Consider the following 26,021-nt stretch of genomic DNA (forward strand, 5'->3'; position numbering starts at 1 on the left):
TTTAATGTACACTTCAAATTGCATATACGGGGATGCACAAATTCTCCTGTAGAACTGCTAAAAAATTACAAAAGTCACTGAAATGACATCAGAACAGTGCAGTGGCACATGTCATGCAAATGTTGGCGTGCTATATTTGAGAAGCAGATGTGCGGTATTCTAGTCATTATATATTAATATCCACTCCCATGAATGAAGGCTTCGTTTTTTTTTTCTTACATGTGCAATGTCTTGTGTTTTAAAATTGGAGGGGAAAAAAAAAGTCTATTAGGTAGAATATCCTGTCCTGTGTTGAATAAGCCTCAGCTTTGAGGTCTATACAAAGCATTTCTGAACATAGTAATGTGAAGTGTAGCTTCATGCTAATATCCCTATGCCTGCTATAGCACACTGCTCATTAAACAGCACATCAGAGAGCTTTCCAGTTCTTCTGCTTGCAGAAGGGTTTGAAAGTTCAGTCCTTACTCTAAGTAGTTTGCTTGAGACTAGCTGTGGTTTAGGCTGTGTCTCCCCTAATGCAGAGGGTAATGTAAAGGATAAGGTTGAAACGGGTTTTCTAAACAACATTGGTCAGTTGACCTTTGAGAGCAGCGAGCAGAATGTTGCTGTGCAGACTGACCCTTAGCCAAAAATGGCTTTTGTGGTTTATAAGAGCAATAGTAGACTTGAGGGTAGGGCAAAAGCATGAGGCCAAAGTGTATCAAGCATCTTTCACAGTTAAAGGCTCACACTAAGCTCTTTTGTCCCCAGCTGTTTTGGAGGTGGTCCTGCTAGTTGGCAATGCCCATTAGCAGCCTATCTGGAGGAAAACTATGGACAAAGACCTCATATTAGGCAGCACATTCATTTGCCTGAACTTTATGCATTCCACTTTATGCATTCCACTTTATGCATTCCACTTTATGCATTCCACTTTATGCATTCCACTTTATGCATTCCACTTTATGCATTCCACTTTATGCATTCCACTTTATGCATTCCACTTTATGCATTCCACTTTATGCATTCCACTTTATGCATTCCACTTTATGCATTCCACTTTATGCATTCCACTTTATGCATTCCACTTTATGCATTCCACTTTATGCATTCCACTTTATGCATTTGTAGGCAGACAGAATGGGGGTGCAGGATACACTTTTCAATGTTTCACTGTTAAAGTTATGTGTTTTTTTTTTTGTTTGTTTATTTGAAGTATATGCAGTAAAATCTGAGTGCAGTGCAGAAATGCTGGAGAGAATGATCACAACACATTTTTAACCTTCTCAGAAGTGACCTAGGTTGTTTGGTTGTGTGTGGGGGGGGGGGGGGTTAGATTTTGGGTTTTTTTTCTTTTCATTTTGTGTACCATATGTAATTTAATGCAATGTTAGCAGACTGGAAAATTGGCAAAGGTGACACTGTGTATATCCATTATTAATGCTTGATATTTCTGAAAGAGAAAATCCTTCGTATTTGCAAATCTTTATCCTTTATTTGGTTTTACCAAGTGAAGATATGAGTTTTGCTTTAATATGCAGATCTGCATACTTTTGAATTATATAAAACTCTATTTTTTTTTCTTTTTTCCATAAAAGAAGCTCTGTTGAACTTGTTTTGATCCTGTTCTGTGTGCTTCTCTCTTAGGACTGGATGAAAGCTCTGCAGATGTTCTGCAGTTTAAGAAAAAACAGTCCAGGGACATCAAATAAGCGTCTACGTCAGGTGAAGCTGTATAAATATTGTGCATTTGGGGCAGAAGGGAAGAGTGTTTTGTCTCCTTGTTGCAAAATGATACTGAGACTGGGTTTCTGTTTCAACGCTAAATCCTGCATGTACTTTTTTTCTTTTTTTTGAGTAATGCAGAACCCTTGTTAAACCAACTGAAAAAAAAATTTCTTTGCAATCTGCAGGTATTTGTGAGGTATTTTTGATCACTTTTTTTTTTTTTAACTCAAAAGTCAAGTTAGTATTTGTACTGTCTTATCTCTTACAATTCACCACATATAGGAAACTTAAAAGGTTTGGCAGACTTACATTACATGCAACAGAGATACAAGTATAGCTATTTATTTTCAGTGTCAAGTGCATGTTGAACCATGCCTGTGGCTTTATTTATTTTAGGCTTCTAAGAGTAGTGTTGTGGCCAGAAGAGCCGCTCAGAGGTAGCAGACACAGTCATAAATGGCAAAGTCTTTTATGATTAGAGAATAACAGGAAAGTGCTTCAAGAATCCCTGGTACCTTTGAATGCTAGGAACATTGAAAGTGGCTGTTTTAATTAAACAGAATAAGCAATAATATGTGATGTTCTTCAGGAAACGCAGAATAATTATGTGGTCAGAATATATTAAAGATTTGAATGCTTCTGGAGAACCAAATTTTGGTATGAAAATAGGTAAAAGTGTGTAAAGACCAAAAGAAACTTCCATGTTTATCTTTTCAGGGAGACTTGGCTTAAATTTAAGAACAGAAAGCAGTGGATGCTATGATCAATTAATTTGTGTTTGCATGTTCTGCACGTTACAGTGGGAGGAAAAAAAGCGAAGCCACATTTAGCGAAGAGTGGTTTTATGGCATTTGCTGTCTTCTAGGGGAGGCTAAGGAAATTTTACTATGAATTTTCATGTAAAGATGTATAAAGGGTTCTTGAGCTGCCCTTTGTAACTTATGGCCCTGCATATTTGAATTTAAACAGAATATTGACTTGATTAAGTATATTTCCTATACTTTACTGTCTAATTTCATTTTAGCTGGTACCAACAGTAGATAGATATCTGTTAGATTGAGCTCTAAAGAATGTGTCATTTTCAAATTTGTACAGTATTAGACCATTTAAAACATTTATTTAAAACACTTATTAAACATTTAAACATTTATTAAACATTTATTAAAACATTTAAAACAGTAAAAGATTTCGGAGAATTCACTCTTCATTTTCTGGAAACTTTGAATTGCCAGGTGCTGTGGTTTTGAGAATCCATAGTATGGGTGAATGTTTTTTTCAGTGTCAAAACACATTGTAGCGTACTGATTTTATAAAGTCTGATAGGGAAGCACCAAATATTTCATTGGGTTTGGAGAAGTCCATGGCTCTTATTTAAGATGTGACTTAAGCCATATAACTCAAGGTACATAATTCTAACTTGTCTGTGACGTGGACATCTGAGTCTGATGACTGTGACTTTAGTGGAGTTTTCTGTGCATTTCCTAATGTCTCATGAATATTGTAAAGGATAAAAATAAGATGTGATTAGAAACATGATACTAGAGATTTGTATTTGAGTTGCTCTTAATTTGCCTTGTTTACTCAAGGTTACCCTTGTTGCTGTTTCTTGTGTTAGGAAATTATAGTTTGTATTTGGTATTTTTACATTAACATTAAGCTCCCACAAGGGGAAAAAATCCTTTATTGGGCTTTTTTGTTTGTTTTATTCGTTTGCAAACAGAAATAAATCTTGTGTGTTTTCTTTAGGTCAGCAGTCTTATTTTGCATGTAGAAGAAGCTCATACGCTCCCTGTAAAGCATTTTACTAATCCGTATTGTAACATCTACCTGAACAGTGTCCAGGTAGCAAAAACACATATCAGGGAAGGGCAGAACCCTGTGTGGTCAGAAGAATTTGTCTTTGAGTAAGTCTTAATCTTCTTGAATTATTGAATTTCACTTAAAAGTTGGATTACATTTAAATATCTTAAGTGTGTAGTATATTTTGCATATTCTTTTAAAAAGTACTGCATATGTGGTTATACAGCTGGCTGCCTTCTGGCCACAAGTGCTTGGACAGAATGTTCTGTAGGCACCTAAGCGTCTCTGTTAGTACAAGTGTCTTTGGCTGATAGTGAGAATTCAGGATTGGAATAACTTGAAAATAACTTTAAATGCTGGCACAATATAATATTAACTGAGGCTTTCTGTCTTTTCTCCTAGTGATCTTTCATCTGATATTAATAGATTTGAGATAAGTCTAAGTAACAAAACAAAGAAAAGTAAAGATTCAGATATATGTAAGTATGTTTCTGTACAAAAACATATATATTGCAACAATGGATACTTTGCACAATTGTCATGCTTCTTGTCAAAAACAGTCACAGGAGAATTAAGTGTACTATATATATATATATATTTTAGCTTTCATACCATCATATTAGTATGTTTTGTATGTCTGTTTCTGACTCTGCATTAGTGTTTTTACAATGAGAGCCTGCATGATTTAGAGTAACCAAATGCACAGTAATCCTCCCCCGTTACGGCTTTCTTTGCTCTATTCTATAATAGCTTTTGTGTTATACTGCGGCTATGCTCAGCATGAAGAAAAGTGGGAAGGAAGAGGGGCTGTTCTGTAAAATGCAAGGTTTTACTAAGTTAACTTCTTTCATTTGCTTTAAACCTGACTGTGTTGGGATTTCTTTTGTCTTTTTCATTTTTGCCGCCTCATTTCTTGTTGAAAGGAAGGGAGGAAAGTAGTACTTTGACTATTTAAACACATATACACAGAAAAGTTTGAGAACCTTGTCAGTCCCTGGAGCAAAATTTTTCCACTGGTATGTTTTTGTTTTGGATTTTCCTGTTTTATCTCATTTCTGTACATTCCTTATATAGCTGATTTTACATCAGTATTACTTTGATTGGGAAAGGTCTTGCTTCCTTCAGACTTTTATAGAAGTTCCCAGGAATTCCTAGCTAGACAGCTTCTTCAGTTGCTCTTTTGTTTCTATTCCAGCAAATTAGTATCAAGGTGATAGATAATAAGGCAATAGCAAGGTATAAATCTGTTGGCTTTCTAGAAGAGAAGGGACTTGGTTTGATGAACTCGGATTCTAAGCTTTTAGACATCAGTTTTTCTTTTTTCTGTTTTAATTCTCTTCCCACAAAATGTGGTTTTATGCTTTTTCTTTTATTCAAGGTACTTTGTTTCCAGTGGCATTTGTTTGCCTATTGCTCTTGTTTTCAGATTGCATGTGTGGTGTTACTAGTCTGTTTGCCTCAGTGGTGACTTATATATTTATTTTTCAGAAAAGAGATTTGTAGCGAAACCTTGAGCAAAGTAGAATTGCTATGTATATTGAGTGCTCTTGCAGAACCTAATTCATTTTTTAAAACTCTTGCCCCCTCCTGCAACTACAGAATTTTTTTATGTTTTTTGCAGGAGGAAAAAGATGCATCTGTTCTGATAGACCAAACAACTCTACAGTTTTAGTTGTGATCTTATTCTCATACTTCTAGCACTTAGAGCTAGAAAATTCCTTATTTAGGCCAAAGCCCTGGAGAAGTAGTGTTGCCCTAAACAGCCTCTGCAAAAGCAAAAGAATCAGTTTCTAAGCATTCTCCTTTTCAGCCATTGTTTTCCTATGTAGCTCGCTCTGTAGTGGGTTAAGTCAGCTTTCCTACTGTGTAAAGCAGACTGATCTGGTACTGGTTTCACAGCTTATTTCTTTCATCATCATGCACAAAAGTAAATACCAAAATATGATCATGAAGGCTAACTTTTTACAAGTCTTTGACTTTGAAGTTTACCTATTAAGTATTCATTCTGCAATTATTTTTTTGATTTTTTTTTTTTTTAGATATTCAGAAATAATGATACTAAACAGCATAGCATCTATTTCATTCTTTTTGTTTTACTAACAGATTTTTGTGTATCCATTTATTTTAAATATATGTGGCTTAAAAATAAAGTCCTAGAAGATGAGGAATGTATTAGTAGACTTCTGCTACTAGAAACTCCTATGCTGAGGTTTTGTCTGACTTTGGAGCCAGTTGGTATCTCAGAGCAGCTCCATGTGGGGCTCAGCTGTGGAGGGGTTTCTGGTTTGGTTTTGCACCAGGGTAGTTGGTTGTCTTCAAATTCTCTCATGCAGAAAATCAAAGCACTTAGAGGCAAGCAAGTCCATAGAGCAAAATGTTAGCCTATGTTTCTCTCAACAAAAAGTTGTTGCTGTGCTGCCCCTTTGCCAGTGGCGCTGGAAAATAAGCCTCCTGTGGCAGGCTTAAGACTTGGTTTCTTCCCTCACCTATCTTCCTGCAAACACGTGCTCAACACATTTGGGGGCAGGTAGGGAGCAGTCTTAGACAAGTGTGGACGTGGACAGTTGGTAGCAACTCAGGCTGGAGCCTGTGAGGCCCCAATGCTCGTGACAAATGTGACGCTGCTGCAAAGAGCAGAGGGCAGGTGCCACAGCCCCTCCTGTGAGGAATAGCCTGCGAGCAGCGAGGTGGCAGCTCCGTGTCGCAGCGCCTTCTAGGAGGGGTTGCACTAACCTCTCCGAGAGCTGTGTGTGGGGAGGGCAGGCTGTAGTGTGCCTGTCTGCTGACCAGTTTCTGCTTTTGTTTGCATCGAGGTGGGCTTTTATTCTGAATCAGTAATGGTAGATGTTTTGGAGGGGGGTGGTGGGTGGTTAAATTGATTTTCACCATAAATTTGGAGTTGTTTCCACTCTGAGGAAAACATAAGTTTGAACCAACTTTGATTTCCAGGTCAGAATTATTAACCATCAAAATAAAAACTTTCAATCATCCCTACATGTGTGCCTTGCATACGCTGGCGAGGCAAGAAATAAATGCTTTGAGTTAGGGGAGCTTGAGAGCTTTGATGCTGGGAAGAAATATCCTAGGAAAGTGAATTGCTTATCTGTCCAGAAGCGATAGCCTCATCCACACTTGTGACAGATAGCTGATGAACTGCTTCAGTTCATTTTTGACCGAGTGACTGAGACTAACCTTATATCAAATGATCAGCTCAAAGAATATGAAACGTCCACCTGGGAGGTCTTTAAGTGTGCATTGTAAACGTGGTAGTGTTTGGTTCCGCAGTCTGATTGGGCACTTGATGTCCCAATAGATGCTCCAAAATTGATGCAGTAGCAAGTCTGCTAGAGCAGGTGTTAATTCCTGCAAGGCAATGTTGTATACAGGCTTTGCAGAGAAGTGGGGTGAAAATGAGATGATTTATGTATTGTGAGCGACTTAGATTTCGATGAACAGGCAAAGGTCCGAACAGTCTGACATGCTACATGTGAAACATGGAGGGGGTTCTGTGCTCCCTTTTAGGAAGTTGCGGGTATTTTATAGGTCGAATGTTCTCTGCAAGTGTCGGGGCTCTTTGTGTGCGGAGGAGCTTGGTGAGGAGAGGGGGCTTGCTGGGAATGGTCAGTGAGGAGCTGGCAGCAGCTCGCTCCTCACCTCTTAGACCAGACTTTCTGTTGTGGCCATAGGGGCGAGTTTGGGAACTTGAAGATGCCAACACCACTAAAAGGTGAATTAATGATTTTGCTGCTCTTGAGCTGATTATCATTACCTAGGCAGACAGCTCACTGTCCATCACTGAAAGGTTATAGAATCTCCATCTTTCGAGATATTCAAAAGTCTTCTGAACACAGTCCTGTGCCACATGCTCTAGGTGTCTCTGCTTGAGCAGGGGGTTTGAACTAGATGGTCTCTAGAAGTCCCTTCCAACCTCAACCAGTCTGTGATTTTTGTGATACTAGGAGGTTGCAAAGAGTTATGTTAACATGTGTGTGCTGTTTTCAAATGTATATGTATCCTTTATTTACAAAATATTTTACATTTAAGATTGGCTTTATGAGAGTCTGTTAAACCATTAAAATGATTATATTTTAATATATTAACAGCATAAATCTTAGGGGGAGGAGGGTTGTTTGTTTTATTAATATTCTTAGTGAAACAAGATGACATGCAAAAAAATGCTTCTATTCAATACTAGTTCTGTTTTGCTGGAAATAAGTGATGCAAATAATGCCTTTTTTCTTTAAGTGTTTATGCGATGCCAGCTGAGTCGATTACAGAAAGGACATGCGACAGATGAGTGGTTCCAGCTCAGTTCCCATGTGCCATTAAAGGGTATCGAGGCAGGATCTTTGCGTGTTCGAGCACGATATTCTATGGAGAGGATCATGCCAGAAGAGGAGTACAGTGAGTTTAAAGAGGTATTGAGTTGTTGAACTTTCCTTAGTTTATCTGTCAGAATAATTCATTTTTATCTGCTTTAGACAGACTTCAGCAGCTCTGGTTGAGCTCTTAAAGCACTTCCTGTAGTGACATATAGATATCACAGTTGTATGATAGCAGTTTTTTCCACAGCTATGACACAGTAAAAGTTTCTGAACATCATGAAGTTCTGTTTGTCTTTCAGCTTGTACTCCAAAAAGAGCTACATGTAGTCTATGCCTTATCACATGTTTGTGGACAGGACAGAACACTGTTGGCAAGCATTTTATTGAAGATTTTTCTTCATGAAAAACTTGAGTCATTGTTGCTACGAACACTAAATGACAGGGAAATTAGCATGGAAGGTACTGAACTAATTATTCTAACCTTAAATTCAGTTTGCTGAAATTGGGGGGGAGAGGACGGTGTGCATGCTCTAGTGTTTTCTTTTTATTCTCTTCTGTCCCCGCAGTTACACATATATGAAATTGCAAGCACAGCATTTTTTTTTTACTCTGCCTTTGCTTATTTTCTTTTCTTAACTTTTGTTTTTTTTACCTTCATTTTCAGATGAAGCTACTACCTTGTTTCGTGCCACCACTTTAGCCAGTACGCTTATGGAGCAGTATATGAAAGCCACAGCGACACGTTTTGTTCACCATGCACTGAAAGACTCTATATTGAAGATAATGGAGAGCAAGCAGTCCTGTGAGGTGATAAATTTGATAATTTAAACCAGGCTTTTAAACACTTTGTTAAAACAGTGGGATTTTTGTTTGTTTTTTATACTGGTGATGGTGATGTTTAATGTTTACATTAAATACTAGCTCTAGAGGCACTTGATAATCTTTCAGACCTAAACTTTATTTATTTGAGAAATACAAGAACTGGACTCATTAGGGTATTTTTTTTTTAGGGTATTTTTTTCTAGATGTTGACTTGCACAATACAGTAGTGCTTTTCATGGTAGCACTTTTAAAATGTTTTTAACTCGCACTTCTTTAAATTGTGTATTTATTCTTTAGCAATTCAGTGATGTTCTGTGGCATGTACTGAATAGCCTAACCTAAATAGCTCTGGTAAACTCTGGATGTAATAGAAATCACTGTCTGAAGTTGATTTTAATTTATAGCTCCATGACATGATTAATTGCTTGTTATTGATTCTGTCTTCTTTCTTGAACCAACCCTCTTTAACTTCTCTATTTCACTCCAACTTAATTGCAAAAAGAATAGGGATACTCAGAAGATGGGATTTAAAGATATGACAAGGTTATGTAGATGAACAGTGTTAAATGTCTGTGCAACTAAAAGCTATGCATAGTATACTAAAACATAAACACTGCTTGTTCACGTTAGTTTCCTGGCTGGACATTGAAGCAGATGTTTAAATTCTCTACAAGTCCATGACTTGTACAGCAGCAGAGGATTCATTTACCTTGAAATAGTATTCAGGGTGTCATGTTATCCAGTTACTGATATAGTAATTTAGAAGAAACTTTTCTACTTTTTTTTTTTTTTTCTTCCCCCTTTTGGCTTTAGTTAAATCCCTCCAAGTTGGAAAAAAATGAAGATGTAAACGCTAATTTGGCCCATCTACTCAGTATACTGTCAGAATTGGTGGAGAAAATATTCATGGCTGCAGAGATACTGCCTTCGTAAGTATGCACTCTTCTGTTGTTTGTATGTGAAAATTCCCATTGCACCTTCTTGGTGGTATTATTGGTTCATCTTTTACTAATCAGCCCTAAATTCTTCAGGGTTGTTATATATATATATATATATATATATATATATATATATATATATATATATATACACACACACACACACCTATATATGTGTGTGTGTGTATATATATATATATATTTGTGTGATAGTAGAATAACAGCTATTTTTTTTCCTATTTTTTCCTAAAATCTAGTTTCATAGTTTAGGCTTGAACCATATAATAAAAACTGCATAGTACTAACAGTTTTCTTTTACTATTTTGTTAGTTTTAAATGTAAACAAAATTCTAAAATTAGGAATGGCAGAGTATCACAGAAATCTCTTATGTTGGTGATGGAGCAAAGTTAGCCATTAGTTACCATTGCACCACTACTCCCACTTTCTGATGGAGTAACATACTTTCTCTGATTACTCATTTGATTTTAAACACGACCTCTTTATGTATTAAAAAAAAAATCATTCAGTTAAAAGGTTAAATTAAAAGACCAAAGCATCTTGTCCTTTTTTAAAATGAAACATATGGTTATAAAACATTTAATGTGCATCTGAATAATTATGTGAGCTTATCTGCCAAAAGAAGTGTATTGAGGGAAAACTTCCTTTGCCATTTGTAAATCAACTGTCTCAGCAGATCTTTAATTTTCAATTCATGTCTAAATTATAAGCCCAAGTGTTGGTGATGCTCATCAAGCACGAGATCAGACTAGATTGTTTCTGACGTTGTTGTTTGTGGGAGTCTTTTGGGTTTTTTTTTATGTTGTTTGTTTGTTTTTGATTCTGCAAAGTTTAATGGAAAGCCTGACTAGCTATAATTCTTACAGAACATTGAGGTATATTTATGGGTGCTTGCAGAAGTCTGTTCAAAACAAGTGGCCTGCTAACACCACCATGAGAACCAGAGTTGTTAGGTAAGTTACTTGTCACTTTATGCTGAAAATAATCTTTTAATGTCTTTTTAAGACATAGTTCAACTTCTTTTTTTCAGTGCCAAATCTTTACAGTACTTGTATAATTTATAGCAATATAAAAGTTATTTATGATACTGAGACACGATATCCCAGTTAAGGGTTGAGAGCTTGCTAGATTATGGTTAGAGCCTTGCCAGAATAGGATAGTCTACTACAGAGGCCAGCACAGCTTTACCTAGCAGTTTTAAATTCAAATTTACTTGTATTTTTTATTAACTTTTACAAAACAATCTACAATGTTTTCCTATTTCATGTTTGGAAAGAAAGGCTTCAGTCAGATAAATTTTGTGATATTTGTAGAGAACAGTGGCCTCTGAAGGTCTTGTTCCTGTCATTTTCCTTCTGTCCCACTTCTGGCCCATGCTGAAACATGCAAAAGCATCCCCAGAGATGCTGAAACGCTGCAGAGCTGCTGTGAAAGGGCTACAGGCCACTGAGCCTGGCTTCTCTGGGCTGCCGCCGAGTATGAGAGCTCCTCGCTCACCAATCTGAACGCACAAAGTTTTTCCTTCACATCATCTTTTATCAGCGTAGGTCAAATAAAAATCTTTGACATAAGGCGAGACCTTGGCTTAGTTTTTGGAAATGATACTGGTGGTTTAAGGGTATCACGGCCACATCTTTCTTTCCCTTCCTTTACCTTTTCTGTAGGCCTGACTTGTTGGTAAGCAAGTGTAGCATTTGGCACTGATGTGATTTGCTAGGGTTAATCTCCCATTGGAAGGGAGCCTTCCAGACAACTTGTCTTTTGGCTCTGGTTAATCATTTTGACGCCAGAAGTCTTGGCCTATGTCACTTAGCACCTCCTGCGGGCCCTTTGCCTTCAAATTTAGACTGCTATCACAAGAGGTGATGGGGTAGCCTCTTGAAGGGGGCAGAACACAGAAGTGAGTACAACGTTCTCCCTGTTCCTCCCCACCTTCAGAGAGCCCTCGGCTTGCCCTAAGTGGATACATTCAGCCGTTTCCCTGGTTTCCAATATTTACAGCATCCAGAATTTATGCTGGATGGTATAAACATTGGAACCTTCTCCCGTCCCCGTAACCTGCAGATATGTGTGAGCTCTCCCTAGAATACAGTTTTGCAGTCTTCAGTGAAGAATACGGTCTCATTGTGCTGTATGTGGTCCATAATTAAGTATGATCAACTAAGGGCAGTTTAAGTGTCTGAGTAGCTACCCTCATGTGTCATTCAGAAGTGCTGCTGTTTCTGTCTCATTGTAAATCCTACACTTAAGCATTGGCTCCTTTTTAATTTAAGCAGTATAATCAGTGTAAGAAGCACCAAACTTCCCAGATTGAGGTCCATCCAGTTTCATACCTTAATTGGCTTGAATTTCAAGTCATCCAAAACAAACTATTGAATGTGCCATGACTTCCAAAATACATTTTTATAGCTTTAAGTTAATTGCATAGAAAATATTCTTCACAGTGGGCCAGAACTGTTGCCTCATCAGCCCAGAAATCATAGGTCCTGAGGAAATGAGAAGCTGTTAGACCAGGATGCTGGAATTGAGGTGTTTTGGCCGCAGGGAAGGTGTGTTTAACTCCCCTGCTGCCCGAATCAGTTCCAAGTAGCAACTGGCAGCGCCAGTGCAGGTGGTGTAAGGCCCCAGCCTTCTGCTGCAGGCGGTCAGGCCTCGCTCTGGCTGCAGTGAAAAGCCCTTCTGGCACCATCATGGCACTCTGAACTCACTGGGAGATGGTCAGGTTGCTTCTGCTATTCATATGTCGCTTCAGTGTGTAGCAGCAGTCTTCCAGAATCGGTGGATGCCAGCAATGAGCCGGATGTATTTTACATTAGCTGTTAACACAGATTTTTCACATGCTAACCAGCAGGCTATTTTAGGTTGCTATCAGATGAGTTCCTAGATCTGCAGTCAAACAAAGCCCTTTTTCTGAGCTTTCTAGATTATCTAGGTGGCAGCAATTATGCCTGTAAGGACGGTATCTAATTCACATTTATTCTCCTAGGCTAGCGTAGTGCCACTGTTAGTCCGTAATCCCAGCAATCACCCGCACACTCAACCTGGTGGGTAAAAGAGCGAGCTTTATTAGCTGGCCAGCGACGAATCTCTTAGAATGCCTGAGATCCGCGCCCGCCTGGGGAGAAGTTCCTGTTTTTATAGACAGCTACAACTCCCTCATACGTTATTTTACGGTTACCAGTTCTTCACGTCTGATATCTTATCTTGTGGTTGCAGCAAGAGCAGGATGACGCAGCATAAGTAGCAAGGGGTGTTTACAGAAGCAGATGGCGTGATTAGGTACAGCTTGCAACAAGAGCAGGAGGTGGTGTCCTGTTAGTTCTAGTTCTCGGTGTTTTCTGCCTGTGCTAAACTAATTCCACGTAATCCGAACAGCAAGCTATTTTCACAGAAGCAAATGGCGAGATTAGGTACCTAGTCACCGCAACCTTATGAACCCCTTACATGGCCTCACTTGGCACAGGGTCCTACATTTCCCCACTGGCTGTTGTCCCTTACCTCAAACCTTTGAGGTAATGCTCTTCCCCTGGGAGTGGGTTATAGTACGTCCTCGTGACCATTATTTTTGCCTTTGAAATTGTACTAGTGATATGAGTGCAGATGCATTTTAAGATGCAAGGGATAATGATCATAAAGATTAGAATTAATATTACAGGACCAGCTATTCCGGACATTAGGGTGGTGAGCCATGGGGACCAGTTATACCACGACTGGAACAGATTCTGTTCTTGCATCCCGTGGTAATATTTTTCTTTTAGATTCCTGTGCACCATGGCTAACGTTTCCCTAATGACCCCTGACTGGCTTGCGTAAAAGCAGCATGTTTCTTGCTTAATAAAGAGAAGGTCTAGTCCCCTTCTATTTGGGAGGACTACTTTGGCTAAAGAGTCCACTTGATTTTCCAATCTTCCCACTGTCTCTTCCAGATATCCCACATCTTGTGCTACTCGTGAGCTTAAGTCCTACAATCCCTGTTTTTGAGTGATTAACGCAGAAGCCCCGATCGCGGTGGAGCCAGCTATTCCTGCCCCAACCAGTAATGGAATTAAGATAGGGGCAGCTCTTTTCTCTCTCCCATGATGATGTTCAATGTAGCTCAGGTGGGCCCTTCCGTTACCTCCGTCATACAAATACACTTGGGGTAGAACATATACTAATACACAGAAATCAGGCCCTGTGCCCGAGGATTCAAGTTGCTGGGTGTTTACACAGTCAGTCAGCCCGCTCATACAGGCCCACTACGCCCCTGTCGGGGCCTCATAATACCTGGTTCTCGTAACATTAACTCTTAATGTTCGGTTACAATTTTTCTGGTAGAAGGGGGTATCTCTCGCCCTGCAGAGATATCAAGCATAGTCCTGCTCCCTGCACATCCCCAAAGGTCAATCTGGGGTGATCCCATGTACACTTGTCTGAGTGCTTCCTGGGAGTAGGTGCTCCTTCAGTAGCTACGCCTATATAGTAAGGGGGTCTCGGATCTAGGCATAGCCAGCAATCTTTAGTTATGTTTGGGTTAGAGGTGTTCAGGAATTTGTATGTAGTGTTAAGCATTGCAAGGGTAGGCCCTGCTTTAGGGGAAGGGCGTGGAGTAGTTCAGCTAGGAGCAGCAGGTGAACTTGTGGAATTCTCTTGTTCAAGGGGGATTCCTATAGGGGGTGGGGGTACTTGGGGAAACAAATCCCTGTTAGGTCCCAATGGGTTGATGGCCTCAAAAGTAGGGGAATGCCTCTGTATTGTTATGGAGACCCCTGAGTCAGGCCCGTGGACATACAGCCGTAGTCCCCACGTCCTGCCCGTGTCCCGGGTTGTTCCGTATCGACCCCAATACTGGGATTTAAAAAGGATTGGATTGCAGGTTCCAGGTATGCTGCATTTACCCTTCGGACCCAGCTCTGTTCTTATGAAAGGGTCGTGATGCCCCCAGGAGGATTCTGTTTCACAACCCCATTGGACACATTGAAACTGGCCATCCCCTTGACACTCAGGATTTCCTATAGCAGGACATACGTAGTATTGTACCTCCTGTAGTAATTCCTCCCCCACAATGGGGACCACGTCCCTGAGCTGCTGCTGCCCGTGACCCCCTGTTTGGTATCCTGTTCCTCCTGTTGCCAAGGCTCGTGGTATGGGCAAACCTATTTCGCATAAATCAATGGTTATTTCAGGGGCACCCATAGTGCTTATTGGCTGGATTGTGCTTCCCGTTTACAGTATCCCTAATTTCCCATTTCCAGTTAATGGGGCGATAAGGACTGTGCTCATATCTTAACCCCAAAGTTTGCATACACACTGTTAAAATTAACCAGGCTCCCCATATCTGTCTACTCATTTTCTCCATATTGTGACCCTTAGTGGGTTACTAGGGTCCTCGGAAGTAGTCCACTGAGCTGAATCTGGATTTGGTTGAGGAGGAGTTGGTTTCACGTGGGAGTGATGAATCCACGCAGTTTTTCCGGCGACCTTTACTGCTGTTGGAGTGTGAAGTATCACTTGGTGTGGCCCTGTCCACCAAGGTTCCAATGATGCTGTTCGGAACCTTTTGATGTACACCAAGTCCCCCGGTTGGTATGGGTGAGCTGGCTCTTGTATAGGCTTCTGGCTCTCGTGGTGGTCTCGCAAGCCTCGGTGTATCTGCTCTCCTACCTTTTGTAATGCCTGGAGGAACACTGGAGAGCTGTTAGTAATGCTCACGGTTTTGAGGAACAAAGGCAGGGGTCTCTCTTAGAGTATTTCATAGGGGGACAGTCCTATCTTATATGGGGTGCACCGTGCTCGTAAAAGCGCCATTGGGAGTAAATCGACCCAGTTAGCTCCTGTATCAATATTCCATTTAGTAAGTGTTTCCTTTAAGGTACAGTTCATTCTTTCTACCTTTCCTGAGCTCTGGGGGTGGTAGATACACCTCAATTTCCAGGTAATTTCCAAGACACTTGCTACTAACTGTGTAGTAAATCAAACTGAGGAATTATTTCTTGCATGAGCTTTTTCGCAGTTATACCGGCGGTTTCTGCTTTTGTTGGTTAAGTCTCCACCCATCCCGAGTATGTGTCCACGAATACCTGTAGATACGTATATCCTAACTTTCCGGGTTTTATCTCGGTAAAGTCTAGTTCCCAGTAAACCCCCGGTGCGTCCCCCACTTCTTTAGTCCCCTGGTTTGGTGAGGATATTTTTGGGTTCACTTGAGCACATGTAGCACATCGGGCAGAGATCCTCTCCAACTTCTGACGTAGACATGGCGTCCAGAGGTGAGGTCATACCAACTCAAGTGCTTTTTTTTTTTTTTTTTTTACGGGAGAGGTGCATGCTGGAGTGGAAGTCTCGTAGCCAGGTTTCTGCCATCTGTTCGGGTAACCACAGTATTCCTCCTGGCAGCTACCACCATCCTGCATCTCCCTCTTCCCCTTGATGGTCCTTTATATAATCTTTCTCGGCTTCAGTACATTTGGGGGGGTATTTCAGGCCACCGGGTCTGGGTCTGAGGCATTAATGTTAATATTTGTAGTGGCCCCACTGGCTGTTGCTTCTCTATCAGCTAGAGCATTGCCCTGTATCTGGGGACTATTTCCCTTTTGGTGTCCTGGCCAATGCATAATGGCTACTGCTCGGGGGGCCCACACAGCTTCCAGTAGGGCTGAAATCTCTTTATTTTTTTATGTCTTTTCCTTCTGATGTTAATAGTTTCTTTGTATATCTGCCCATGCACATGGGCAGTAGCAAAGACGTACTGATTATCGGTATAGATGTTTGCCACCTTTCCTCTTACCCATCGTAGCGCTCGTGTCAGAGCAATGAGTTCAGCTCTTTGTGCTGAACTACCACGCGGCAACGATTGGGCCCATATTACTCAGCCTTCTTGTGTTACCACTGCGGCCCCTGCATACCGGACTCCGTCTTTTATGTAACTGCTGCCAACCGTCTGGTGCCACCCTATACCCTAGTTGTTTCTTGTGACAGGGGACTTAATGGTTCTTTAAGTACTGAGTGCGACGCTCCGGTGTCAGTAAGGAACGACACAGGTTGCCTCCGAACCTTCAAAGTTACCCTGGGCTCTTGGGGCTTTCAGAGCCCTGGCCCTGTCAGTTGTTTTCTTCTTTCATAAATAGCATTTCTCGCGAGTTTGGTGGCACATTTTGGTAAGGACACTCATTTTTCCAAAGTCCTTTCTTTTTACAAATTGTGCACTGATCTCGGTCAAGAACGGATCGTCTTGGGAGGCTTCCCCATGTTATCTCCTCTTTCCCTTCCTTGGGGAAACTTCCTATCTAGAGGATGACGGGGTGGAGTGGCTTGTAGAGCTGCCACTGTTGCTATTGTTGCCTTGGTGATTTTTTTTTTTTTTTGCCAAGGCATCCTCAGGTGTATCCCGACTATCAAATACCTTCTGAGCAATTTCTACTAGTTTGGTTCTAGTTTTCCCTGCGAAACCCATCTTGTTTTTGTATCTTTTTCCTGATATCTGGGGTTGATTGAGACACAAAGGCCAGATTTATAGCTTTTTGGTTTGCGGGGTCCTCTGGATCAGTAGAGGTATAAATTCGATATGCCTCCAACAAGTGTTCCACGAATGCAGTTGGGGACTCAGAGGATCCCCCTTTAACTTCTTCTACTTTTGACAAATTTGTAGGTTTTCTGGCTGCTTTTTGGAGCCCTTGTAACAGATATTGGTGATACAATTCAGTGGACTTTTGTCCGTCCACCGTATAATAATCCCACTCCGGACGTTGGAGGGGCACACATTCATCTTGAACATTCCTACAACCATGTTCGATCAGATCTTCTATTCCTGGTATTGACTCTCTAGCTCCTCTTAGTATCCTTTCCCTTTCCTCTGTTGTGAATAGTGCATGGAGGAGTTGTTGACAATCATCCCACGTGGACTGATAGCTATACATCACAAATTTAAGAAGGAATGTAATGCCCCCAGGGTCTTGTGAGAAAGGAGGGTTTTGTTGTTTCCAATTATACAAATCTGTGGTGAAGGGCACGTACATATATGCGCTTCCACTTCCTTCAGGGACCTGCCTTAGTGGTAAAACTGGTACTGGGGAGCTGGTGGAGTCAAGAGAGATAGCCGTACCAGTTCCCACTGGGCCATAAGCAAGTTTGACCCCTTCTGGTGTGGGTGGGGATAAAGGGTTGTCCTGGACAGGACCACCGTGGTGATCCGGCACCACAGGGGGGCTTTGTGCTTCTTGGGGGCTATAGGGTGGTAAAATCGGATCTTCAGGTGGCTCCTGGAGGACAGGGAATTTTGGCGCGCATGGGGCAGATGGAATGGGGGGCTTCTCTCCCCCCCATTCTCATTGCTAGTACTTTGTGCCCGTTTCCCCATTTTACCATACACATTTGCAGCCAAATGAGGGGTTCTTTTAGGATATCATTCCATGGAACGATATAAGGGATCTGATCAGGGTGGCCAGGATCCCCCATAACAATGAAGTATGCTTTTCGGACTACGTTGGGGTCGAAAGACCCCTCGGGAGGCCAGCCCACTCCAAAAGTTGGCCATTCACTCGTACAAAAGATTTTCAATTTATTTGCCTTAATATTAAACTCATAATTTAGGAGGCTCCGTCTCCTAAAATTTCAAAAATTTGACAAAAAAAAAAAAAAAAAAAAAAAGATTAAGGGGTCCTTCAGGAACAGAACTCGATTGTCCCATTCTGTTCGTATCAAAACAATTTAGAGCACAACACAAATGACACAAATAACAATTAGCATGACAACCGACACAAATAACAATGACCATGATACTACTTGTGGAACGTTCCAGCCTATTCCAACCTTTTACCCAGGGCAATGCAGTGGCGTCCCACGCGTGCCAGTGGCGGGGAGTTATTGTCTCGTCAGACCTTCCACAGTTCACCACACCAGAAATCGGGGCGCCCCTTAACCTCCTGAATCGTACGATACCTTACCTTGAGGTTTTTTGAGATCCGGGGACCTGGAACGTCATCAGGTAGCGCTCCCCCTGGACCTCGGAGTTCCCTTAAGCTTGCGAGGTGCTGCCTGGTCACCAAGGGAAGGCGGAATCCAGGGACCTGGAACATCATCAGGTAGCGCTCCCCCTGGAAGCGTTTCCCCAGCGAAGTCGGGCGGCCCTTCCCAACCAGGGAGGGCCTGGCGACTACTGAGATCCCAGACGAGCCCCCAAAATGTTAGTTCGTAATCCCAGCAATCACCCGCACACTCAACCTGGTGGGTAAAAGGGTAAGCTTTATTAGCCGGCCGGTGACGGATTTCTTACAGTGCCCAAGATCTGCCCAGCCTGGGGAGAAGTTCGTGTTTTTATAGACAGTTGCAACTCCCTCATACGTTATTTTATGGTTACCAGTTCTTCACGTCTGATATCTTATCTTGTGGTTGCAGCAAGAGCAGGATGACGCAGCATAAGTAGCAAGTGGTGTTTACAGAAGCAGATGGCGTGATTAGGTGCAACTTGCAACAAGAGCAGGAGGTGGTGTCCTGTTAGTTCTAGTTCTTGATATTTTCTGCCTGTGCTAAACTTAATTCTGCGTAATCCGAACAGCAAGCTATTTTCACAGAAGCAAATGGCGAGATTAGGTACCTAGTCACCGCAACCTTATGAACCCCTTACATGGCCTCATTTTACACAGGATCCTACACCATTAGGTGTGGGTTTGCTCAAGATGGAAGAAGGCTGTGTTAACATTAAAGGACCAGTTGGTGCCATTCTGGCTTGGGCGCTCCTGCTTTCCTGGTGTCCCCTCAGGAGATCAGGGGCTACAGGATGAATCATGTGCCCCAGCAGACACGGCAGCACATGGGAGAGGTGGGAGACCAGGCGCTGCTCCTGTCTGAAGCCAGGGTGGACTTGAGTTGGGTTCAGGGTGGCTTTACAGTGCAAGCTGCTTTCCATGGGGGCTGCAGAATTTCCCCTTAATTGGGGAATCACCACGCCTGATTTTCAAGTTTTATCTCAGTTGAAATCATATGAAAACTTTCTTAATTAACAAACATTTTCAGATTGCAGGCTGGTTGGTTATTATCTATATACAAGATTTCCACACTGACATGAATTCTTAACTACTTACAAAATTTTGCATTAATTCTGTTTTTATTATTGAATAAAATACACTTTTCTTCCCATTTCAGTGGCTTTGTTTTTCTTCGACTGATTTGCCCTGCTATCCTGAACCCAAGAATGTTTAATATCATTTCAGGTAACTATATGCTTCAGACTGGATTCATACTTTATATGATGATAATAGTGAATTTACTTTAGCTTCTAATCTAGTAAAGTTGTTCTGTGCACAGTGCCCAAAGTAACATTATCCACATCACTTGATTAATTTTCTCCCTGTAGGAGCCAGAGGGTATCTCAAAGGTTAGATATATATTGTTTATCCCCAGTGTCTTGTTTTAAAGTCCAGAAAACATGCTTGGTATTGAAATGATATAACATTGAACTCTAGTTAGTCTAGTGCTGTAACGTAGTCTTAGCAAGTTGTTTAAAAACAAAAACAGAGGAGAAGGAGAGAAAAAAAAAAAAAAGCTTGTGGGCTTGTCTTCAGATCTTATTTCAAATAATTTCAAATGCAATGCCAAAGTTTCTAGCTGAAATTCAGTTTTGTCTCTAGAAAATGAAAGATCTATATAACTGAAAATGTCTGCAGAGCCTGGAATATGTTTGTGTACCTAGCAAATGATGCTTGAAGAACCTGCCTGAAATTCCTGTTCAAATAACCTCCAGACACTGCAGAAATCTTCACTTTTGCTCATCAAAGATGGCCAGCCTCAAAAGAGGAAGCGTAGAAATAAGAGCGAGGAGGGTGCTGCTCAGTAAGGCTGGGCTGGCAATCTTGTGCCACTGAAGCCATAGAGAGTTCCTCTTGCCTTGCCAGAGTAAGGGCTTTTTTATAGCATACAGAAAGCCACCCTGTTCATTGGTGCTTACTATACAGAGTATGAATTTGGTAATAAAAGTGATGGGGAGCATTGCTGTTTGCAAGATCAAGATCGCTGAGCTGGTCAGGGGCACCGTTCTGGCCGAGGCTACGTAGCGTTTTCCCAAACAGTTGTTGGGTAAGATTTGGATGTTGGCGTAAATCACGGACCACATCTGACGTGGTTTGTGGGGGTTTCCTGCTGCAAAGCTTTCATGGTGAAGACATGGGTTATTCCATGGTAGTTGGCTTAAGTACATAAAAATATTTCAGGGTGTAGCGTGGGTCCTGCACAAGCATCAACTATCCCATTTTTTAGTGTTCTTGTAGACAAAAGGCTGGGTTGAAAGGATTTGGGGGCTGAAGTTTTGCTTTATTCCTCATGTAGGAGGAAAAAAGGAAAGGCATAAACTGCTGGTGGGAAAACTATTAATAAAATAGTGGACCATCCATAAGCTTTTAAAAGTTTGTGTATGTTGTATTTCTCTGGGAGGGGAGGCAGGGTGTTGGGGAAAAGGTCCTCCCAACTTAGAGGGCACTTTGTCAATTTTACCAATAAAATCCTGATTCAAAAAATGGGAAGAACTTAATGTGATTGTGTGAGAAGCCCTTTAGGAAAAGCGCTTGCGGGGGAAGAGGTGGTGTCCCATTTCCAGACATCCTCCTTTCTGTGCTTCTTTAAGCTATACTGAATTGGAAGGCCAGTACCAACTGGAAAGTGCCTTTCTCTCCCCCTGTCATTTTCCTACATGCTTTGGGGAAGGCGTTTAAAGAAAACATGATCTTGTACAGTGTTCAGTCTTCAGTGTGTTATTTGGATAATGTGGGAGTTGGTTACTATTTGACTTGGGAACTGTGTTCAGTCCGCTATGTCTGTAGCTGTAAATAGAGCTACTACATAGGACTTATTGACAAGCTTAAAAGGGATTTCTGCAAATTCCTGTTCTTAATTATTGCCTAGCAAATATGAGAGTCTTTATAAAGCTCCCAGGGCCACTTAAAAATAGGGGTGGAGGAGGGGGTCTTTGGTTTGGGAACAAAGCTTCCAACATGCATCCTTTCCATAAGGGGAGAAAAACAAAGTCAGTCAGGGTGTAAAGATGCATGTCCGTTTTCAGCAGCAATGTGTCTGTCCTACTGCCCCAACGGCTGTTCACAAAAATCTTGTTTCAAAAGCAAGCCCTGTGTTCCAATAGTCTTAAATTATTTTTTTAACTAATTTTAGATCAGTCCTTCTAATCTGATGCTTCAAATTCTACAACTAGTAGTGTTTTACACCAGTGCTGCTTTGAAGGGATGTAGGATAGCATGTGCTAGATATTAGGAGTACTGAGATTGTGATTTAGCACCTCAGTTTAAGCTCCAGCTCTGCATAGAAAGCTGGATACTATTTTGCAATGGATTGCAGTGCTAGGGGAGGGCAGGGAGGAAGATAGACCAAATGATGCACATAGACAATGGACATTTTTAGAGCATTCTTAGGAAGAATTGGAAGTTTATATGCTGAACATGGCAATTTTGAAACTTTTCAGTGGCTTATAAGAGGAAAGCTAGGTTTGACCATAATTAATAATGTGCATATTTTTGTTTTAGTAATTAATTCCACAAAAGTTTTACTTCAAGTGATATTTTCCTCATGGAGCTGTAACATGTAAAGTATTCAGTGATAAAACTGAACTGGTGAAGAACTCGAGTTTCATGTCACTGCTGGTAGTTTTACATGCAGCGGCTGCTGACTGCTTTGTTTTCCTCTCAGATTCTCCTTCCCCTACTGCTGCAAGAACGCTGACGCTGGTCGCCAAGTCTGTGCAGAATTTAGCAAACCTGGTTGAATTTGGAGCCAAGGTGAATATAATTTTACACACAGAAATCTGTTTCCAATGCATAGTTCATGTTGAACACAAGCATAAAATAAGGGGCCATTTTTCTTGCGCAAAGACAAGCATGTGGCCTGAGCGTCCTCATCAGTCCTGAGACTTTTTTCCTGCAGTTACTTCTATTCTTCCCAGCTGGAGCCAAGCAGGGTTTTGATCTGAACTACATGAGTAGCAAAAGTGGATGAACTGGAAAGAGGAGCCATAGTCATTTGAGTATGAATGATCTAGAAACTTGTATTAATGACTTGGTACAGCACCTAGATTTTTGAACCTGATATCAGGAACAACAGAAAAGGTCTGTTTAAAATAATTGATGAACTGGTGACTATACCAGTAGGTATAACAGAGTAATGTGACCATGCTTTGATGCACAAGAGCATAAATAAATCCAAGAATTGTTTGTTTAAAAACAAAAACTACAGTGGAATCATATTGACTTTTTCTCTTATCTGGGACGGAAAGGGTTTGTGTGTATTTTCTGTGGGAGTTGAAGAGGGAAGGTAAAAGCAGGCAGCCATCAACAAAGAACACGAGCAATGATAGTAAAATGGCTGGATTTTCTTCAGAAATGTCCGTATGAAAAGGACAACAGAGAATTGCTAGAGCAGGAGTCAGTGACTAGGAGGAGTAAGTTCAACCAGGCCCAAAGTAGATGACGGATTTTTTTTTTTTTTTTTTTTTTTTTTTTTGCATTTCCACTTATTATTTGAGGCAAGAAGGGAGAAGTATCTTTCAGTAATATTGGCATCCCTCTACACAGAACCTTGAAATACATTCCATGCCCATTTTTAATATATATTATATATAACAATTGGCTTGCAAGTTCAGACCAGTCAAATCAAAACCTACCATAACTCCTAGGTGTGTATAAGAGTATTTAATTCTGAAACATATGAACAATTGAAAACCTCCCCCTCTTTTACCCTGCTTTTGTTCAACTTGCTCCTTAGGGCAGTGGTTCCTGTTCTACACCCCCTCTATTTGTATTCATTTTCATAGTTTGACATAAAGAATATTGTAAATTAGCTTGACAAGTCGCACTAGAAAGCCTCATCTTTCAATAAAATTTCTATTGTAGCACTAAGAGAATGAGCCAACAACTGGTCTGTGTTGGTTCCCAAACTGCAACATGGATGAACAATAAATCTGTTGGCTTAAGCATAATGAAAGTAAGTGACTTCAGGCTGCTGTTACAAAGGTAGTTGTGTGACGCACAATTTGATGTAAGCATTAATGAAAGAACAGAGGGCACTTATGTCCTGATGTTGTCTTTGAAAGTGCTGCATTTTTTTTATTGCAGTTACTTAAATATCTCAGAAATGTGTAACTTTATGTCTGTAGGTATATGTTAGCAAACAATTTCTGAATTGATTTGCAGTACAGAAAGTACAATCTTCTGACTGGTATGCAACCAGTCCTTAAAAAATTTGCTTGAAAACATAAAATCATTGCAGAGAATGTGCCTATTTTGCAATGTCACTTGTCTCTGATTGCAGCACGTGCATTTCAGGTGGAACAAATTTGTATTGCTTTGTTCTAATAAATCCTTCTAAAAATTACTAGGAACCATATATGGAGGGTGTAAATCCATTCATCAAGAGTAACAAACATCGCATGATCATGTTCTTAGATGAGCTTGGGGTAAGTGAATAAAAAATAATAATTTTATTGGAAGCTACATAGCAGGACAGCAAATGAAATTTCTGTACAGTTCATAAGTAGCTCAAAAATGGATCAATTTCCACACAATTCTGAATGCTTGTTACTGAGTACATTTCTTATGCTTGCATAGAAACTGCACATTGCTGGCCTGTCACACATAGTTAAAAGCATGAAATGTTCTGTTAGATTTTGCTCATATAGTACCGCTGTGGACATGAATAGCTCAAATCCATTTTTTTTCCCCACTGGATTTTGGCCAAAAAATATCAATCTCTTAAAATATTTTTTAAAACAGAAAATTGCATAGTTTGTCCTTTGGCTTCAATCAGATTGCAAATGTTGATGTTTTTAAAGTGTTAAATTTCACTTATTACATCACACAATGTCTCCCTGTATATATTCAACTTGTAGTTTAAAAGTAGATAGTAAGTGTAGCTATCTTTGAAAGTGTTTTATGTCTGATAGCTGTATCATACTCAAACTACAGTATTTCGGAGTTCATTGTACATATTTTTTTAAACCAAGAATTTGTTTTAAAACTGAAGATGAAAGAAATATGGCTAGCTTCCTAAATCGAGTCCGTAACAGACCTAGAAGATATCTCAGAATATTTTGAGGAAATCTATGAAAATGAATATTTAAGGCAGAGCATTCAGCTAGGCTGTCACATATCACCTTTTTTCTAGTTAAATGGCAAATTCTGCATATTATGATGCATGAATTTTTCTTCTTTTAAACTTAGAATTATACATGAAGATTCTGAAAAGTGCTGCATTTAATCTACTGTTGGGTTAATCTACTAGTTTAATGACAACATTATTCTATGAGTGGAGGGAAGACTGAAGATAAACCTCTATTATCAGTAGCTTTCCGGTCAGCTCAGAGGTAGCCAAGCAACATCGGACCTTTCAGTAGAAGGCTTTTAGGAGGAGTCATTGCTGTTAAATCTTCAGTAATTACTTCATGAGAAACATACGTGCAGCTGTAAAATATCTTCATAAAGTGGATGCTTGTGAAGATGAGGAAATCTATAATTTGCATTAGGTTCCCATGGATAGAAGATTAGTGGATAGAAGTGTGAAGAATAACATTGCAATACTTGCTTGCAGTATCAGAACAAGTGGTCTCCAGAGCTGTAATTTTAATTTCCTTTATGGCCAGGGGCTTGCCGCTAAGTCTGCTCTCATTGTTTCTGTTCAAGAATGTTCCCGAGCTCCCAGACACTACAGAGCGCTCTAGAACTGACCTCTCTCGTGACCTAGCCGCCTTGCACGAGATATGTGTGGCACACTCAGATGAGCTTCGCACACTCAGCAACGAGCGGGGGGTAATGCAGGTAAGCTGCAAAAAAAGCTCATGGGTACAGGTTTGTCTTGAGTTACAGTGTAGTATCATGACTCTTTTTGGAAGTGCTTTTGGATAGCAGTATTATGAGTGATAGACATATATGCACTTCACAAAGAGGTAGCTCTAAAGGTAAATAACAGTGCATAATTTTGAGTTTCTTTCTACAACAAAATGACACAGGCTGTAAAACTGTGGGTGTTAAAAAGTCTCCAGAGAAAGCTTTTAGTTTCTAGAGGAAGCCTAAACCAAATAAATGGTTCTGTAGGTCGCAAATGTTAGTGCTTTTCTATTGTTTTTTAATTTAGAATTAAATGTACTTGTCTTAGGTTTAAGTTGCTAAATCATTTCTACTTTCTGCTTCGTCGCACTTGTGAACAAACATGTCAAACTTGTAGCAAACACTATAAGCATCTTGCTGCAATGATTAAACTTGTATATAACTTTTATGCAAACTTCATTTTTAAGGGGGAGGGAAAAAATCAAATAACTTCATGCATTGCTTTGGAAATACTTGCTTATAGTCTGCTGTTTCTGATGAACTTCAACTAGCCAGTATCTGCTTAAAGCATCACTACATGTGCAGTAAAAATCAAAAGAGTTCTTAGCCATTAAAG

At 40.4% G+C, this 26,021-nt stretch overlaps 1 protein-coding gene across 1 annotated transcript in view; it reads left to right on the forward strand.

Moving 5' to 3' along the window:
• The window catches only part of LOC104568517 (ras GTPase-activating protein 1-like), a gene marked incomplete at its 3' end in the record, with an annotated part of 54,910 nt that extends 29,484 nt beyond the window's left edge, over positions 1 to 25,426 (forward strand). Inside the window, exons 13-24 of the mRNA XM_088538631.1 lie at positions 1,627 to 1,704; positions 3,454 to 3,611; positions 3,910 to 3,986; positions 7,753 to 7,925; positions 8,132 to 8,291; positions 8,497 to 8,639; positions 9,468 to 9,583; positions 10,478 to 10,564; positions 19,731 to 19,798; positions 22,278 to 22,366; positions 23,962 to 24,039; positions 25,262 to 25,426. Coding sequence (XP_088394757.1) covers positions 1,627 to 1,704; positions 3,454 to 3,611; positions 3,910 to 3,986; positions 7,753 to 7,925; positions 8,132 to 8,291; positions 8,497 to 8,639; positions 9,468 to 9,583; positions 10,478 to 10,564; positions 19,731 to 19,798; positions 22,278 to 22,366; positions 23,962 to 24,039; positions 25,262 to 25,426 — 1,392 coding nt within the window. The remainder of the gene's footprint in view (positions 1 to 1,626; positions 1,705 to 3,453; positions 3,612 to 3,909; positions 3,987 to 7,752; positions 7,926 to 8,131; positions 8,292 to 8,496; positions 8,640 to 9,467; positions 9,584 to 10,477; positions 10,565 to 19,730; positions 19,799 to 22,277; positions 22,367 to 23,961; positions 24,040 to 25,261) is intronic.
• Between the last annotated feature and the right edge of the window lie 595 nt (positions 25,427 to 26,021).

This window comes from Tinamus guttatus, unplaced genomic scaffold (genome assembly GCF_059628265.1).
Source record: "Tinamus guttatus ecotype Peru unplaced genomic scaffold, ASM5962826v1 Tinamus_guttatus_pri_ptg001122l, whole genome shotgun sequence".
Taxonomy (NCBI): Eukaryota; Metazoa; Chordata; class Aves; order Tinamiformes; family Tinamidae; genus Tinamus; species Tinamus guttatus.